The sequence below is a fragment of the Petromyzon marinus genome, chromosome 62 (assembly GCF_048934315.1).
Source record: "Petromyzon marinus isolate PM22_M1 ecotype Great Lakes invasive population chromosome 62, UKy_Petmar_22M1.pri1.0, whole genome shotgun sequence".
Lineage (NCBI taxonomy): Eukaryota > Metazoa > Chordata > Hyperoartia > Petromyzontiformes > Petromyzontidae > Petromyzon > Petromyzon marinus.
In genome coordinates this window covers 10,555,976-10,574,429 of record NC_133728.1, presented here as the reverse complement: position 1 = coordinate 10,574,429, position 18,454 = coordinate 10,555,976, and the positions used below count along the sequence as shown (strand labels likewise).

Genomic DNA, 18,454 nt, shown 5'->3' with positions numbered 1-18,454 from the left:
CCACCACACGTCACAACAACTACAACCACCACCACACGTCACAACAACTACAACCACCACCACACGTCACAACAACTACAACCACCACCACACGTCACAACAACTACAACCAACACCACACCTCACAACTACAACCACCACCACACGTCACAACAACCACTACCACCACCACACGTCACAACAACTACAACCAACACCACACGTCACAACAACTACAACCACCACCACACGTCACAACTACTACAACCACCACCACACGTCACAACAACTACAACCAACACCACACGTCACAACAACTACAACCACCACCACACGTCACAACTACTACAACCACCACCACACGTCACAACAACTACAACCAACACCACACGTCACAACAACTACAACCACCACCACACGTCACAACAACTACAACCACCACCACACGTCACAACAACTACAACCACCACCACACGTCACAACAACTACAACCACCACCACACGTCACAACAACTACAACCAACACCACACGTCACAACTACTACAACCACCACCACACGTCACAACAACTACAACCAACACCACGCGTCACAACAACTACAACCACTACCACACGTCACAACCACCACAACCACCACCACACGTCACAACAACTACAACCAACACCACACGTCACAACCACCACAATCACCACCACACGTCACAACAACTACAACCACCACCATGCGTCACAACAACTACAACCACCACCACACGTCACAACAACTACAACCACGCATTACAACCACTACCATCACAACCACCACTATGCGTCACAACCACCACCACCATGCATCACAACCACCATCACCACCTGTCAGCCACCACCACAACCACGACTCACTACCACCACGCGTCACAAGCACCACGCGTCACAATCACCACCATCACGCGTCACAAACACCACCACAACCACGACTCACTACCATCACGCGTCACAACCACCACCACAACCATGACTCACTACCACCACGCGTCACAACCAGCACGCGTCACAACCACCACCATCACGCGTCACAAACACCACCACAACCACGACTCACTACCACCACAACCACGACTCACTACCACCACGCGTCACAATCACCATCACCACCATGCGTCACAATCACCATCACCACCATGCGTCACAATCACCTAGACTGGCCCAAACGCCGTGGTGATGTCACCGCCAGTTCATGGCGAATGGGGGCTCTTGTGTGTGTGTGTAGTGTTGTGGTTGCTGAACTGCGCTACAAAGCTGGCAACCCAAGTTCGATTCCCTCTCACAACCAACACCAGTGACGAATATCTAAACTATCCTGGGCCTCCCCTAGGTCGACTCAGCCTCGAACGAGTACCTGGTGCAGTGTGTGAACATCGTCACTGGGGAGACAAAGGCGGCCGGGCGTGGTGCTGGCCACCCACCCCTCGTGTGCCGTGGCGGGCTTCATAGGTGCCGCTCGCTAACAGCACTTGCCCCAACAGTCTGTTAAGGCTACACGGGGGGATCTTTGTCTTTGTGAGTAGTCCTGAGCTTCCCCTAGGTTGACCCGACCTGAAATTAGTACTTGCCGCAGAGCACAAACGTCGCCGCTAGGGAGACAAAAACGGCCAAGCGCGGTGCCGGCCACCCACCCCCTCCCCCGTTGTGTACCGTGTCCGGCCTTCGTAGGCACTGCTACTAACAAGAAAAATGTGGGGGGGGGGGGGGGGTTGTGGGGGTGGGGTAGCGGCGGGGGGGGGGGGGGGGGGAGCAGGCAGTGAGCGTGCGTCGCACCTGGTAGCACGCGGGCCGCACTGCTCGCTGCAGCTCCACGTAGCGCGATGGGGTGAGCTCCACGCGGCCCCCGCTGCCCCAGACGGACACGGTCTGGCACGGACATGGGGGGGGAGGTGACGCAGGCAGCTCGGCTGCCGCTCGCGCAGTCCCCTCGGAGTCATCGGTGCCGAGAGGCCCCGCGGGACGCAAGGCTCCCTCGCGGGAGGGGGTCCTGGCGAGTTCTTGGTTTCGGGCGCGGGGCAACGCCGCTGCTGCGCGCGATCCCAATTGAGTCGTTTGCGGCGACTTTTTTCGGCACTCGGGACGTTTAGGCAATGTCAGCTACACCGTGTGTGTATTGCGTCTATCTCTGGAAGGAAACCCCGTGCAGAGCAAGAGCGGGGGGGGGGGGGAAATAGAAACTCCACTCACTCTGCTCAACAGGGGGAGGACATACAAACTGCACGCACTCACTCTGTAGAACAGGGGGAGATCACACAAACTCCACTCACTCACTCTGTAGAACAGGGGGAGAACACACAAACTCCACTCACTCACTCTGTAGAACAGGGGGAGATCACACAAACTCCACTCACTCACTCTGTAGAACAGGGTGAGATCATACAAACTCCACTCACTCTGTAGAACAGGGGGAGATCATACAAACTCCACTCACTCTGTAGAACAGGGGGAGATCACACAAACTCCACTCACTCACTCTGTAGAACAGGGGGAGAACACACAAACTCCACTCACTCACTCTGTAGAACAGGGGGAGAACACACAAACTCCACTCACTCATCTGTAGAACAGGGGGAGAACACACAAACTCCACTCACTCACTCTGTAGAACAGGGGGAGATCATACAAACTCCACTCACTCACTCTGTAGAACAGGGTGAGATCATACAAACTCCACTCACTCTGTAGAACAGGGGGAGATCACACAAACTCCACTCACTCACTGTGTAGTACAGAGGGAGAACACACAAACTCCACTCACTCTGTAGAACAGGGGTGAACACACAAACTCCACTCACTCACTGTGTAGTACAGGGGGAGATCACACAAACTCCACTCACTCTGTAGAACAGGGGGAGATCACACAAACTCCACTCACTCACTCTGTAGAACAGCGGGAGAACACACAAACTCCACTCACTCACTGTGTAGTACAGGGGGAGAACACACAAACTCCACTCACTCACTCTGTAGAACAGGGGGACATCATATAAACTCCACTCACTCACTCTGTAGAACAGGGGGAGAACACAAACTCCACTCACTCACTGTGTAGTACAGAGGGAGAACACACAAACTCCACTCACTCTGTAGAACAGGGGTGAACACACAAACTCCACTCACTCACTCTGCAGAACAGGGGGAGAACACACAAACTCCATTCACTCACTCTGTAGAACAGGGGGAGAACACACAAACTCCACTCACTCACTCTGTAGAACAGGGGTGAACATACAAACTCCACTCACTCACTCTGCAGAACAGGGGGAGATCACACAAACTCCGCTCACTCACTCTCACTCTGCAGAACAGGGGGACATCACACAAACTCCACTCACTCACTCTGCAGAACAGGGGGTGAACACACAAACTCCACGCAGAAAGGCATCTGAGTCACAAATAGAATCTCCAGGCCCCTGGTTGCTGGGCCACAAGCCTGCCGCCCTATGGAAAGCATTACAGAATCCATGCACGCGTCTGATTATTCTTCCTGGTCGACTGCGTTATGGAGTGGGGGGTGTTGGGGGGGGGGGGGTACCTTGCTGGTGGTGAACCCCTGTGGAGTGGGGGTTGCCGGGTCGTACTGCGTGCACACCAGCAGCATGTCCGGCAGACCTGCGCCGAACAGCGGAGGAGAATGCACACACGCAAAGACAGAGGTCACCCCGTGTAGCCTTTTAATAGAGTGACACGTCTCGGACCGGGGTTCGTGAACATAAGGCAGATCTGAAACACGGTAGGACCAATACCTCAGCCGTGGCTGATCATTGTTTTAACGCAGTGGGCACACACGAAATAGATTTTTCCAAGACGAAGGTACTCTGCAAACCCACTGGCTATCAACAAAAGATTTGTTTATGAAGCTATCCAGATATATAAACACAGACACAATTTCAACCGAGAAGATGGGTACAAACTGAGCATACATTGGAAGGACGTTATTAACCAGTTTAAGTCATAACTGGCTGTGATGTTTCCATCCTACCTGCCGATGCCAGTAGTTATTTTCGACTTTCTGGTGTTACATTAACAGGTTAAATATCTTCACATTAGCAGGTTAAATGTCTGTACACTAACAGGTTAAATGTCTTTACATTAACAGGTTAAATGTCTTCACATTAACAGGTTGAATGTCTTTACATTAACAGGTTAAAAGTCTTCACATTAACAGGTTAAATGTCTTCACATTAACAGGTTAAATGTCTTCACATTAGCAGGTTAAATGTCTTCACATTAACAGGTTACATGTCTCACACTAACACAGCCACCGTTGCTCGTTTTCCTCGATGTGGCCGTGGCTCTACGATCTTACATTGGCATGCTAACCTCTCACAATACAATGGCCACCTCTGTAGCTTCGTCATCGTGGATGTGGCTCTCCGATTGACCCGATCTGACATTGACATGCAAATTTCATCACTAGCCCCGCCCACTTCGCTTATGAGCCTTGGGCTACGCCCATCTCAAACCTTTATAACATCCTGCATCAGCAGCTCTCCCGCTATTTTTTCACCCGATGACGATTGCTCCTGTTGCGATCGAAACGTTACAATATTTTTTATTGTTTTTTCTATCTACGTGGCTTTACCGACAGAATATTTTAACAGAGTGTTGGGGCAAGCGCTGCGAGCAAGAGGGTGGGTGGCCAGCACCACGCCCCCAGTGGCGATGTTCACACGAAGCACCAGGTACTCATTTGAGGGCGAGTCAACCTAAGGAAGGCCCAGGTCCGATTCAGATTCATTACGTCACTGGTGTTGGCCGTGAGCGGGTGATAGTTTAAAATAAGCACAAAGACTTAAGACGGACGAGTACAAAACCCACTGAAAATGATGAAACGGCAAAGCGGAGGACTGCCCACCCCTCACGGTGACTGAATCCAGAACCAATGCACCGGGCCTCCTGTGTTCCACGGGGGTCTAGACGGTACTGGTCCAGCTCCCGACAGCCTCTGCTCAACAGTTTGCGTTCGGCTATCCCTCGTGGCCAACCGCAATTATTTTCTTCTGGTATTCCTGAAGGAACAACTATTTTTTTTTTTACAACGCTATACAGTAGAACCTCGGAAATCAAACGCACCAGAACTGGAACAAATCGGTGTTCGAACGATAATTCCCAACATTTTTTTGCCCCGGAAACCGAACGAAATTCGGAGGTCGAACGGCAATCGCGACTTCAAAGAACCTGTACGCGGCTGAGACGCGTGTGGCCAGCAGCGTGCATGACGCATGCCCAGACAAAGGTTTTACCACCTCCTCCTCATCACCACCTTCCACTCAAGCCATCAACTCTCCTTACTACAGGTAAAGTGAAGGTCAATGATTAAATTTATTCCATATATTTATTAATTTATTCATTGTGTTTCTTGGTTGTTTTTTTGAGTGATTTTATGCATTTAATTACTGTAAACTTCGTGTAAAAATGCTTTATAATGAGAGACTTCTTGTGTCTGGAACCAATTAATGTCATTTACATTAATTCTTATGGGGAAAATTAATTCGGTGTTCGAACAAATCGGTGTTCGAATGGCCTTCGGGAACGAATTAAGTTCGATCTCCGGGGAACCACCGTATAACTTCTTTTTAAAAGCGGCCTGGCCACAAATGATAGCTCAACGAAGTGGCTTATCATCGTGGAAACTTATAGCAGCAGGCAAATACTCTAAACGCGCATTGATTTTGATTCTAAACATGGAGCCGGAGGACCCGGAAAAAAATCTGAGCAACCACGAGGAGATGAACACGTATGAGGCTTTCGCGACCAATATTATTCATAATAAAGGTTTTTTGGGTTAGATCGCGTTATTTATAAATTGCCCGATGATGCTGGATGTATTTACCAGCGAAACGGCGTACTCAAAATTGTAAATGATGTTGATTCACTCTTCAACACACCGGTGGGCTGAAGTAGTGAACTATTTTGTCTTTTGTCAACGTGACGCATTTTTTACTGTTTGGCCGTGTCGGGTGGTGGAGGGTTACGACACATTTATAAATAACGCGATCTAACCCAAAAACCTTTATTATGAACCACGGGGAGAGACAGCGCAAACTCCAAATATACAGCAGCAGGTGTCAGGTTGGGGATAGAGACCACAAACTCCTGTATACCAGGCGAGGTAGTTAACATCTCACTACCGTGGCACCCAACGTGGAACATGAGGGGAGTAGTCAGTCTCCTGGCCCTGGCAAATTGAGTTCGGCATGCACACGCAATGAGTGAATCAGTGAGTGAATTGGAGTGATTGAATCCGCGAGAGTTACGCTACTTATCCCTTGTTCGCTTCTCACCGATGAACTTTGCGAACCCCTCCCCGTATTCCTCCAGCACCTCCTGCTGCTCCACCCTGCAGCAGGAGCAGTGGCAACAGCAGCAACAGCAGCAGGGCAAAAGTGATGGGAGCTATAATCATGAGATAGAACCAGCAGCTGGAACCTGGTCTTGATCACTCAGAGGAGACCTGTGCTGTTACTCACGGCGAGTGTCCCTCATGGCGAGTGTCCCTCATGGCGAGTGTCTCTCACGGTGAGTGTCCCTCATGGTGAGTGTCCCTCACGGTGAGTGTCCCTCACGGTGAGTGTCCCTCATGGTGAGTGTCCCTCACGGTGAGTGTCCCTCATGGTGAGTGTCCCTCACTGTGAGTGTCCCTCACGGTGAGGGTCCCTCACTGTGAGTGTCCCTCATGGTGAGTGTCCCTCATGGTGAGTGTCCCTCATGGCGAGTGTCCCTCACGGTGAGTGTCCCTCACTGTGAGTGTCCCTCACTGTGAGTGTCCCTCATGGCGAGTGTCCCTCACTGTGAGTGTCCCTCACGGTGAGTGTCCCTCACGGTGAGTGTCCCTCACGGTGAGTGTCCCTCATGGCGAGTGTCCTTCACTGTGAGTGTCCCTCAAGGGAGTGTCCCTCATGGCGAGTGTCCCTCACTGTGAGTGTCCCTCATGGTGAGTGTCCCTCACTGTGAGTGTCCCTCACTGCGAGTGTCCCTCACGGTGAGGGTCCCTCACTGTGAGTGTCCCTCATGGCGAGTGTCCCTCATGGCGAGTGTCCCTCACGGTGAGTGTCCCTCATGGTGAGTGTCCCTCATGGCGAGTGTCCCTCACGGTGAGTGTCCCTCACTGTGAGTGTCCCTCACGGTGAGTGTCCCTCACGGTGAGTGTCCCTCACGGTGAGTGTCCCTCATGGCGAGTGTCCTTCACTGTGAGTGTCCCTCACGGTGAGTGTCCCTCACGGTGAGTGTCCCTCACGGTGAGTGTCCCTCATGGCGAGTGTCCTTCACTGTGAGTGTCCCTCAAGGGAGTGTCCCTCATGGCGAGTGTCCCTCACTGTGAGTGTCCCTCGCGGTGAGTGTCCCTCACTGTGAGTGTCCCTCATGGCGAGTGTCCCTCACTGTGAGTGTCCCTCATGGTGAGTGTCCCTCACGGTGAGTGTCCCTCACGGTGAGTGTCCCTCATGGCGAGTGTCCCTCATGGTGAGTGTCCCTCACTGTGAGTGTCCCTCATGGTGAGTGTCCCTCACTGTGAGTGTCCCTCACGGTGAGTGTCCCTCACGGTGAGTGTCCCTCATGGCGAGTGTCCCTCATGGTGAGTGTCCCTCATGGTGAGTGTCCCTCACGGTGAGTGTCCCTCACGGTGAGTGTCCCTCACTGTGAGTGTCCCTCACTGTGAGTGTCCCTCATGGCGAGTGTCCCTCATGGTGAGTGTCCCTCACGGTGAGTGTCCCTCACGGTGAGTGTCCCTCATGGCGAGTGTCCCTCATGGTGAGTGTCCCTCACGGTGAGTGTCCCTCACGGTGAGTGTCCCTCATGGCGAGTGTCCCTCATGGCGAGTGTCCCTCATGGTGAGTGTCCCTCATGGTGAGTGTCCCTCACTGTGAGTGTCCCTCACTGTGAGTGTCCCTCACGGTGAGTGTCCCTCATGGCGAGTGTCCTTCACTGTGAGTGTCCCTCACGGTGAGTGTCCCTCACGGTGAGTGTCCCTCACGGTGAGTGTCCCTCATGGCGAGTGTCCCTCACTGTGAGTGTCCCTCAAGGGAGTGTCCCTCATGGCGAGTGTCCCTCACTGTGAGTGTCCCTCATGGTGAGTGTCCCTCACGGTGAGTGTCCCTCACTGTGAGTGTCCCTCATGGCGAGTGTCCCTCACTGTGAGTGTCCCTCACAGTGAGTGTCCCTCATGGTGAGTGTCCCTCACAGTGAGTGTCCCTCACTGTGAGTGTCCCTCACTGCGAGTGTCCCTCACTGTGAATGTCCCTCACTGTGAGTGTCCCTCACTGTGAGTGTCCCTCACGGTGAGTGTCCCTCACGGTGAGTGTCCCTCATGGCGAGTGTCCCTCACGGTGAGTGTCCCTCACGGTGAGTGTCCCTCATGGCGAGTGTCCCTCACGGTGAGTGTCCCTCATGGTGAGTGTCCCTCATGGCGAGTGTCCCTCATGGCGAGTGTCCCTCATGGCGAGTGTCCCTCACTGTGAGTGTCCCTCACGGTGAGTGTCCCTCACTGTGAGTGTCCCTCACAGTGAGTGTCCCTCACTGTGAGTGTCCCTCACGGTGAGTGTCCCTCACTGTGAGTGTCCCTCACGGTGAGTGTCCCTCACTGTGAGTGTCCCTCACTGTGAGTGTCCCTCACTGTGAGTGTCCCTCACTGTGAGTGTCCCTCACGGTGAGTGTCCCTCACGGTGAGTGTCCCTCACGGTGAGTGTCCCTCACTGCGAGTGTCCCTCACTGCGAGTGTCCCTCATGGCGAGTGTCTCTCACTGTGAGTGTCCCTCACTGCGAGTGTCCCTCACTGTGAGTGTCCCTCACTGTGAGTGTCCCTCACTGCGAGTGTCCCTCACTGCGAGTGTCCCTCACTGTGAGTGTCCCTCACTGCGAGTGTCCCTCACTGTGAGTGTCCCTCATGGTGAGTGTCCCTCACTGTGAGTGTCCCTCATGGTGAGTGTCCCTCACTGCGAGTGTCCCTCACTGTGAGTGTCCCTCACTGTGAGTGTCCCTCACTGCGAGTGTCCCTCACTGCGAGTGTCCCTCACTGTGAGTGTCCCTCACTGTGAGTGTCCCTCACTGCGAGTGTCCCTCACTGTGAGTGTCCCTCACTGCGAGTGTCTCTCACTGTGAGTGTCCCTCACTGCGAGTGTCCCTCACTGTGAGTGTCCCTCACTGTGAGTGTCCCTCATGGCGAGTGTCCCTCACTGCGAGTGTCCATCATGGCGAGTGTCCCTCATGGCGAGTGTCCATCATGGCGAGTGTCCCTCACTGTGAGTGTCCCTCACTGCGAGTGTCCCTCACTGCGAGTGTCCCTCACTGCGAGTGTCCCTCACTGCGAGTGTCCATCATGGCGAGTGTCCCTCATGGCGAGTGTCCATCATGGCGAGTGTCCCTCACTGTGAGTGTCCCTCACTGCGAGTGTCCCTCATGGTGAGTGTCCCTCATGGTGAGTGTCCCTCACGGTGAGTGTCCCTCATGGCGAGTGTCCCTCACGGTGAGTGTCCCTCATGGCGAGTGTCCCTCACTGTGAGTGTCCCTCACTGTGAGTGTCCCTCACTGTGAGTGTCCCTCACTGTGAGTGTCCCTCATGGTGAGTGTCCCTCATGGCGAGTGTCCATCATGGCGAGTGTCCCTCACTGTGAGTGTCCCTCACTGTGAGTGTCCCTCATGGTGAGTGTCCCTCACTGTGAGTGTCCCTCACTGCGAGTGTCCCTCACTGCGAGTGTCCCTCACTGCGAGTGTCCCTCACGGTGAGTGTCCCTCACTGTGAGTGTCCCTCACTGTGAGTGTCCCTCACGGTGAGTGTCCCTCACGGCGAGTGTCCCTCACTGCGAGTGTCCCTCACTGTGAGTGTCCCTCACTGTGAGTGTCCCTCACGGTGAGTGTCCCTCACGGTGAGTGTCCCTCATGGCGAGTGTCCCTCACGGTGAGTGTCCCTCACGGTGAGTGTCCCTCATGGCGAGTGTCCCTCACGGTGAGTGTCCCTCATGGTGAGTGTCCCTCATGGCGAGTGTCCCTCATGGCGAGTGTCCCTCATGGCGAGTGTCCCTCACTGTGAGTGTCCCTCACGGTGAGTGTCCCTCACTGTGAGTGTCCCTCACAGTGAGTGTCCCTCACTGTGAGTGTCCCTCACGGTGAGTGTCCCTCACGGTGAGTGTCCCTCACGGTGAGTGTCCCTCACGGTGAGTGTCCCTCACTGTGAGTGTCCCTCACTGCGAGTGTCCCTCACTGCGAGTGTCCCTCATGGCGAGTGTCTCTCACTGTGAGTGTCCCTCACTGTGAGTGTCCCTCACTGTGAGTGTCCCTCACTGCGAGTGTCCCTCACTGCGAGTGTCCCTCACTGTGAGTGTCCCTCACTGCGAGTGTCCCTCACTGTGAGTGTCCCTCATGGTGAGTGTCCCTCACTGTGAGTGTCCCTCATGGTGAGTGTCCCTCACTGCGAGTGTCCCTCACTGTGAGTGTCCCTCACTGCGAGTGTCCCTCACTGCGAGTGTCCCTCACTGTGAGTGTCCCTCACTGTGAGTGTCCCTCACTGCGAGTGTCCCTCACTGTGAGTGTCCCTCACTGCGAGTGTCTCTCACTGTGAGTGTCCCTCACTGCGAGTGTCCCTCACTGTGAGTGTCCCTCACTGCGAGTGTCCCTCACTGTGAGTGTCCCTCACTGTGAGTGTCCCTCACTGCGAGTGTCCCTCACTGTGAGTGTCCCTCACTGTGAGTGTCCCTCATGGCGAGTGTCCCTCACTGCGAGTGTCCCTCACTGTGAGTGTCCATCATGGCGAGTGTCCCTCATGGCGAGTGTCCATCATGGCGAGTGTCCCTCACTGTGAGTGTCCCTCACTGCGAGTGTCCCTCATGGTGAGTGTCCCTCATGGTGAGTGTCCCTCACGGTGAGTGTCCCTCATGGCGAGTGTCCCTCACGGTGAGTGTCCCTCATGGCGAGTGTCCCTCACTGTGAGTGTCCCTCACTGTGAGTGTCCCTCATGGTGAGTGTCTCTCACTGTGAGTGTCCCTCACTGTGAGTGTCCCTCATGGTGAGTGTCCCTCATGGCGAGTGTCCATCATGGCGAGTGTCCCTCACTGTGAGTGTCCCTCACTGTGAGTGTCCCTCATGGTGAGTGTCCCTCACTGTGAGTGTCCCTCACTGCGAGTGTCCCTCACTGCGAGTGTCCCTCACTGCGAGTGTCCCTCACGGTGAGTGTCCCTCACTGTGAGTGTCCCTCACTGTGAGTGTCCCTCACGGTGAGTGTCCCTCACGGCGAGTGTCCCTCACTGCGAGTGTCCCTCACTGTGAGTGTCCCTCACGGTGAGTGTCCCTCACTGCGAGTGTCCCTCACTGCGAGTGTCCCTCACTGCGAGTGTCCCTCACTGCGAGTGTCCCTCACTGTGAGTGTCCCTCACGGTGAGTGTCCCTCACTGCGAGTGTCCCTCACTGCGAGTGTCCCTCACTGCGAGTGTCCCTCACTGCGAGTGTCCCTCACTGTGAGTGTCCCTCACGGTGAGTGTCCCTCACTGCGAGTGTCCCTCACTGCGAGTGTCCCTCACTGCGAGTGTCCCTCACTGCGAGTGTCCCTCACTGCGAGTGTCCCTCACTGCGAGTGTCCCTCACTGTGAGTGTCCCTCACTGCGAGTGTCCCTCACTGCGAGTGTCCCTCACTGCGAGTGTCCCTCACTGTGAGTGTCCCTCACTGTGAGTGTCCCTCATGGCGAGTGTCCCGTCACTGTGAGTGTCCCTCACTGCGAGTGTCCTTCACTGCGAGTGTCCCGTCACTCACAGTGAGGCGAGGGGGACCTGGGCTGCGAGCGGCGGCGGCTCCACCAGCTCCAGGTTGTCGTGCGTGAGGTTGGGCGCCGTGCCGCCGCGTGTGTACAGGAGGCACGCGGGGAGCTCCAAGCTCCTCCCTCCCAACAGGAGCTCCCCGACGCGGCAACCCGCCACGGCGCTCGACAGCTTCAGCCGCATCGCCATCGCCATCGCCACCGCCGCCACCGCCGCCACTGCCGCCACTGCCGCCACAAGGCAAAACGGGAGACAAGAAGGAAGGGGTGGGAGATGTTAGAGAAGCGCTTTCAGCTGGAGCTTCCGCGGACGTCTGGAACACCGCTGCACTCAATTGGCAAACTAATTCGTGTAGAACTGATTTTCGTGTTTAGTTTGCCGTCCGTCGCTCCCGCACATTCCGCTCGGCACGACTGGCTGGGTACGGTGCGAAAGAAGTTCAGCACACGTCCGTACGAGTCTCCGGTTTTCTGTGGGTCTCTGTGAGTTTCTTGCTTCCAGTATCAGGACGTCACTGGAGCGAAGCACTTTTGAACCACCTAGATTGAAAGCTCATTTCTTTAGAACTGCTTTGTGCGTGTCAGTTGGTGGTCATTCCGCGCCGCACCTGCGATTAGCGCGGTTGGCTACGTACGGTGCGAAAGAAGTTGAAGATAAATGCATCATCACTCCCTGCTGGGTACAATAAAATAGCCACTAACAGACTGTTGGAGGCAAGTGCCGTTAGCGAGTTGCAGAGATTAAAACCGGCACGGCACACAACCACCACGCCCAGGGCCGCCTTTGTCTCCTCCAATGCTGGTGTTTAATACACGCAGCAGCAGCAGGCACTCACTTAAGGCTGAGTCGACCTAAGAGGAAGTCTGTCGAGGAATAGTTCAGATTTTCGCTGTCGCTATGATTGGTCGTGATCGGCAATGGAACTCTGTTTTGCCAGGTTCGTAGGGCAGTGCAGCGCGAACCACTGCACCACCGAAGACAGAAAGATACACACACACACATATAGAGACCCAGACACACAGACATATAGAGACCCAGACACACAAACATATAGAGACCCAGACACACAGACATATAGAGACCCAGACACAAACATATAGACCCCGACACACAAACATATAGACCCAGACACACAGACATATAGAGACCCAGACAGACAAACATATAGAGACCCAGACACACAGACATATAGAGACCCAGACACACAGACATATAGAGACCCAGACACACAACCATATAGAGACCCAGACACACAGACATATAGAGACCCAGACACACAGACATATAGAGACCCAGACACACAAACATATAGAGACCCAGACACACAGACATATAGAGACCCAGACACAAACATATAGACCCCGACACACAAACATATAGACCCAGACACACATACATATAGAGACCCAGACAGACAAACATATAGAGACCCAGACACACAGACATATAGAGACCCAGACACACAGACATATAGAGACCCAGACACACAACCATATAGAGACCCAGACACACAGACATATAGAGACCCAGACACACAAACATATAGAGAACCTGACACACAGACATATAGAGACCCAGACACACAGATATATAGAGACCCAGACACACAGACATATAGAGACCCAGACACACAAACATATAGAGACCCAGACACACAAACATATAGAGACCCAGACACACAGACATATAGAGACCCAGACACACAGACACACAAACATATAGAGACCCAGACACACAGATATATAGAGACCCAGACACACAGACATATAGAGACCCAGACACACAGACATATAGAGACCCAGACACACAGACATAGAGAGACCCAGACACACAGACATAGAGACCCAGACACACAAACATATAGACCCAGACACACAAACATATAGAGACCCAGACACACAGACATATAGAGATCCAGACACACAGACAAATAGAGACCCAGATACACAAACATATAGAGACCCAGACACACAAACATATAGAGACCCAGACACACAGAAATATAGAGACCCAGACACACAAACATATAGAGACCCAGACACACAAACATATAGAGACCCAGACACACAGACATATAGACCCAGACAAACAGACATAGAGACCCAGACACACAAACATATAGAGACCCAGACACACAAACATATAGACCCAGACACACAGAGACCCAGACACGCAGACCCAGACACACACAAACATATAGAGACCCAGACACACAAACATATAGAGACCCAGACACACGAACATATAGAGACCCAGACACACAAACATATAGACCCAGACACACAGAGACCCAGACACGCAGACCCAGACACACACAGACATATAGAGACCCAGACACACGGACATATAGAGACCCAGACACACAAACATATAGAGACCCAGACACACAGACATATAGACACCCAGACACACAAACATATAGAGACCCAGACACACAAACATATAGAGACCCAGACACACAGACATATAGAGACCCAGAAACACAAACATATAGAGACCCAGACACACAGACATATAGAGACCCAGACACACAGACATATAGAGACCCAGACACACAGACATATAGCGACCCAGACACACAGACATATAGAGACCCAGACACACAGACATATAGAGACCCAGACACACAGACATATAGAGACCCAGACACACAGACATATAGAGACCCAGACACACAAACATATAGAGACCCAGACACACAGACATATAGGGACCCAGACACACAGACATATAGAGACCCAGACACACAAACATATAGACCCAGACAGAGACCCAGACACGCAGACCCAGACACACACACACATATAGAGACCCAGACACACAGACATATAGAGACCCAGACACACGGACATATAGAGACCCAGACACACAAACATATAGAGACCCAGACACACAAACATATAGAGACCCAGACACACAAACATATAGAGACCCAGACACACAAACATATAGAGACCCAGACACACAGACCCAGACACACAGATATATAGAGACCCAGACACACAAACATATAGAGACCCAGACACACAGACATAGAGACCCAGACACACAGACATATAGAGACCCAGACACACAAACATATAGAGACTCAGACACACAAACATATAGAGACCCAGACACACAGACATATAGAGACCCAGACACACAAACATATAGAGACCCAGACACACAGACATATAGAGACCCAGACACACAGACATATAGAAACCCAGACACACAAACATATAGAGACCCAGACACACAGACCCAGACACAGAGCCAAACACGCAGACACACAGACCCAGACACACAGAGACTCAGACACACAGAGACTCGCAGAGACCCAGACACGCAGCCCAGACACGCAGACACACAGACCCAGACACAGACCCAGACACACAGAGACTCGCACAGAGACCCAGACACACAGGGACCCAGACACACAGAGACCCAGACACACAGATATATAGAGACCCAGACACACAGACATATAGAGACCCAGACACACAGACATAGAGACCCAGACACACAAACATATAGACCCAGACACACAAACATCTAGAGACCCAGACACACACACATATAGAGATCCAGACACACAGACATATAGAGACCCAGACACACAAACATATAGAGACCCAGACACACAGAAATATAGAGACCCAGGCACACAAACATATAGAGACCCAGACACACAAACATATAGAGACCCAGACACACAGACATATAGACCCAGACAAACAGACATAGAGACCCAGACACACAAACATATAGAGACCCAGACACACAAACATATAGACCCAGACACACAGAGACCCAGACACACACACACATATGGAGACCCAGACACACAAACATATAGAGACCCAGACACATAAACATATAGAGACCCAGACACACAAACATATAGACCCAGACACACAGAGACCCAGACACGCAGACCCAGACACACACAGACATATAGAGACCCAGACACACGGACATATAGAGACCCAGACACACAAACATATAGAGACCCAGACACACAGACATATAGACACCCAGACACACAAACATATAGAGACCCAGACACACAAACATATAGAGACCCAGACACACAGACATATAGAGACCCAGACACACAAACATATAGAGACCCAGACACACAGACATATAGAGACCCAGACACACAGACATATAGAGACCCAGACACACAAACATATAGAGACCCAGACACACAGACATATAGAGACCCAGACACACAGACATATAGAGACCCAGACACACAGACATATAGAGACCCAAACACACAGACATATAGAGACCCAGACACACAAACATATAGAGACCCAGACACACAGACAAATAGAGACCCAGACACACAGACATATAGAGACCCAGACACACAGACATATAGAGACCCAGACACACAAACATATAGACCCAGACACACAGAGACCCAGACACGCAGACCCGGACACACACACACACATATAGAGACCCAGACACACAAACATATAGAGACCCAGACACACAAACATATAGAGACCCAGACACACAAACATATAGAGACCCAGACACACAAACATATAGAGACCCAGACACACAGACCCAGACACACATACATATAGAGACCCAGACATATAGAGACCCAGACACACAAACATATAGAGACCCAGACACACAGACATAGAGACCCAGACACACAGACATATAGAGACCCAGACACACAAACATATAGAGACCCAGACACACAGACATAGAGACCCAGACACACAGACATATAGAGACCCAGACACACAAACATATAGAGACCCAGACACACAGACCCAGACACAGAGCCAAACACGCAGACACACAGACCCAGACACACAGAGACTCAGACACAGAGACTCGCAGAGACCCAGACACGCAGACCCAGACACGCAGACACACAGACCCAGACACACAGAGACTCGCACAGAGACCCAGACACACAGGGACCCAGACACACAGAGACCCAGACACACAGAGACCCAGACACACAGAGACTTGCACAGAGACCCACACAGAGACCCAGACACACAGACCCAGACACACAGAGACTCGCACAGGGACCCAGACACAGGGACCCAGACACACAGAGACCCAGACACACTGAGACTCAGACACACTGAGACTCAGACACACAGAGACCCAGACACACAGGGACCCAGACACACAGAGACCCAGACACACAGGGACCCAGACACACAGAGACTCAGACACACAGAGACTCAGACACACAGGGACCCAGACACACAGGGACCCAGACACACATGGACCCAGACACACAGAGACCCAGACACACAGGGACCCAGACACACAGGGACCCAGACACACAGAGACCCAGACACACAGGGACCCAAACACACAGAGACCCAGACACACAGGGACCCAGACACACAGAGACTCAGACACACAGAGACCCAAACACACAGAGACCCAGACACACAGGGACCCAGACACACAGAGACCCAGACACACAGCGACCCAGACACACAGGGACCCACACAGGGACCCATACACACAGAGACCCAGACACACAGCGACCCAGACACACAGAGACCCAGACACACAGGGACCCACAAAGGGACCCATACACACAGAGACCCAGACACACAGAGACCCAGACACACAGAGACCCAGACACAGAGACTCGCACAGAGACACACACAGAGACCCACACAGGGACCCAGACACACAGAGACTCAGACACACAGAGACCCAGACACACAGAGACCCAGACACACAGAGACTCAGACACACAGAGACCCAGACACACAGGGACCCAGACACAAAGAGACTCAGACACACAGAGACCCAGCCACACAGAGACCCACACAGAGACCCAGACACACACATACCCAGACACACAGAGACCCAGACACACACAGACCCAGACACACACAGAGACCCAGGCACACAGAGACTCAGACACACAGAGACCCAGGCACACAGAGACTCAGACACACAAGAGACCCAGACACACTGAGACCCAGACACACAGGAACCCAGACAGTTGCCGCGCCTGGAGGTGAGACTCGAACCAGCAAGTCCATCGCTGCTTGCTGACCACTGTGCCAAGGCAGAATCTCTACACGTGTACAGTAGAGTACCCAATGCGTGTACAGTACCCCATGCATGTACAGTACTCCACGTGTAGTCTTCCACGCATGTACAGTACCCCATGCGTGTACAGTACTCCACGTGTCTTCCACGCATGTACAGTACAGTACCCCATGCGTGTACAGTACTCCACGTGTAGTCTTCCACGCATGTACAGTACCCCATGTGTGTACAGTACTCCACGTGTAGTATTCCACGCATGTACAGTACCCCATGTGTGTACAGTACCCCATGTGTGTACAGTACTCCACGTGTGTACAGTACTCCACGTGTGTACAGTATTCTACGTGTGTACAGTATTCTACGTGGGTACCGTCCAGTCGGTGACAGGCAGTGGGAATCGAACTCGGGTAGCTGAGTTAGTGGCGAGGCGCGCTCCTACCGCTTACACGACTGCTCTCCATGGAGACTCACACACACAGAGACTGAGACTCACACACACAGAGGCTGAGACTCACACAGAGACTGAGACTCACACACAGAGACTGAGACTCACACACAGAGACTGAGACTCACACACACAGAGGCTGAGACTCACATACACAGAGGCTGAGACTCACAGAGACTGAGACTCACACACACAGAGGCTGAGACTCACAC

At 52.9% G+C, this 18,454-nt stretch overlaps 1 protein-coding gene across 2 annotated transcripts in view; it reads right to left on the bottom strand.

The window, feature by feature from the left end:
• Positions 1–18,454, bottom strand: part of QTRT2 (queuine tRNA-ribosyltransferase accessory subunit 2) — a 37,739-nt gene that overhangs the window by 17,951 nt on the left and 1,334 nt on the right. The window contains exons 2-5 of one of the 2 annotated variants that reach the window (XM_032977283.2): positions 11,745–11,976; positions 6,292–6,347; positions 3,540–3,616; positions 1,778–1,870 (exon numbers count right to left, since the gene is read on the bottom strand). In XM_032977283.2, the coding sequence (XP_032833174.2) occupies positions 1,778–1,870; positions 3,540–3,616; positions 6,292–6,347; positions 11,745–11,944 (426 nt within the window). In that variant the 5' untranslated portion in view covers positions 11,945–11,976. The remainder of the gene's footprint in view (positions 1–1,777; positions 1,871–3,539; positions 3,617–6,291; positions 6,348–11,744; positions 11,977–18,454) is intronic. The other variant, XM_076053739.1, reaches the window with a different exon arrangement.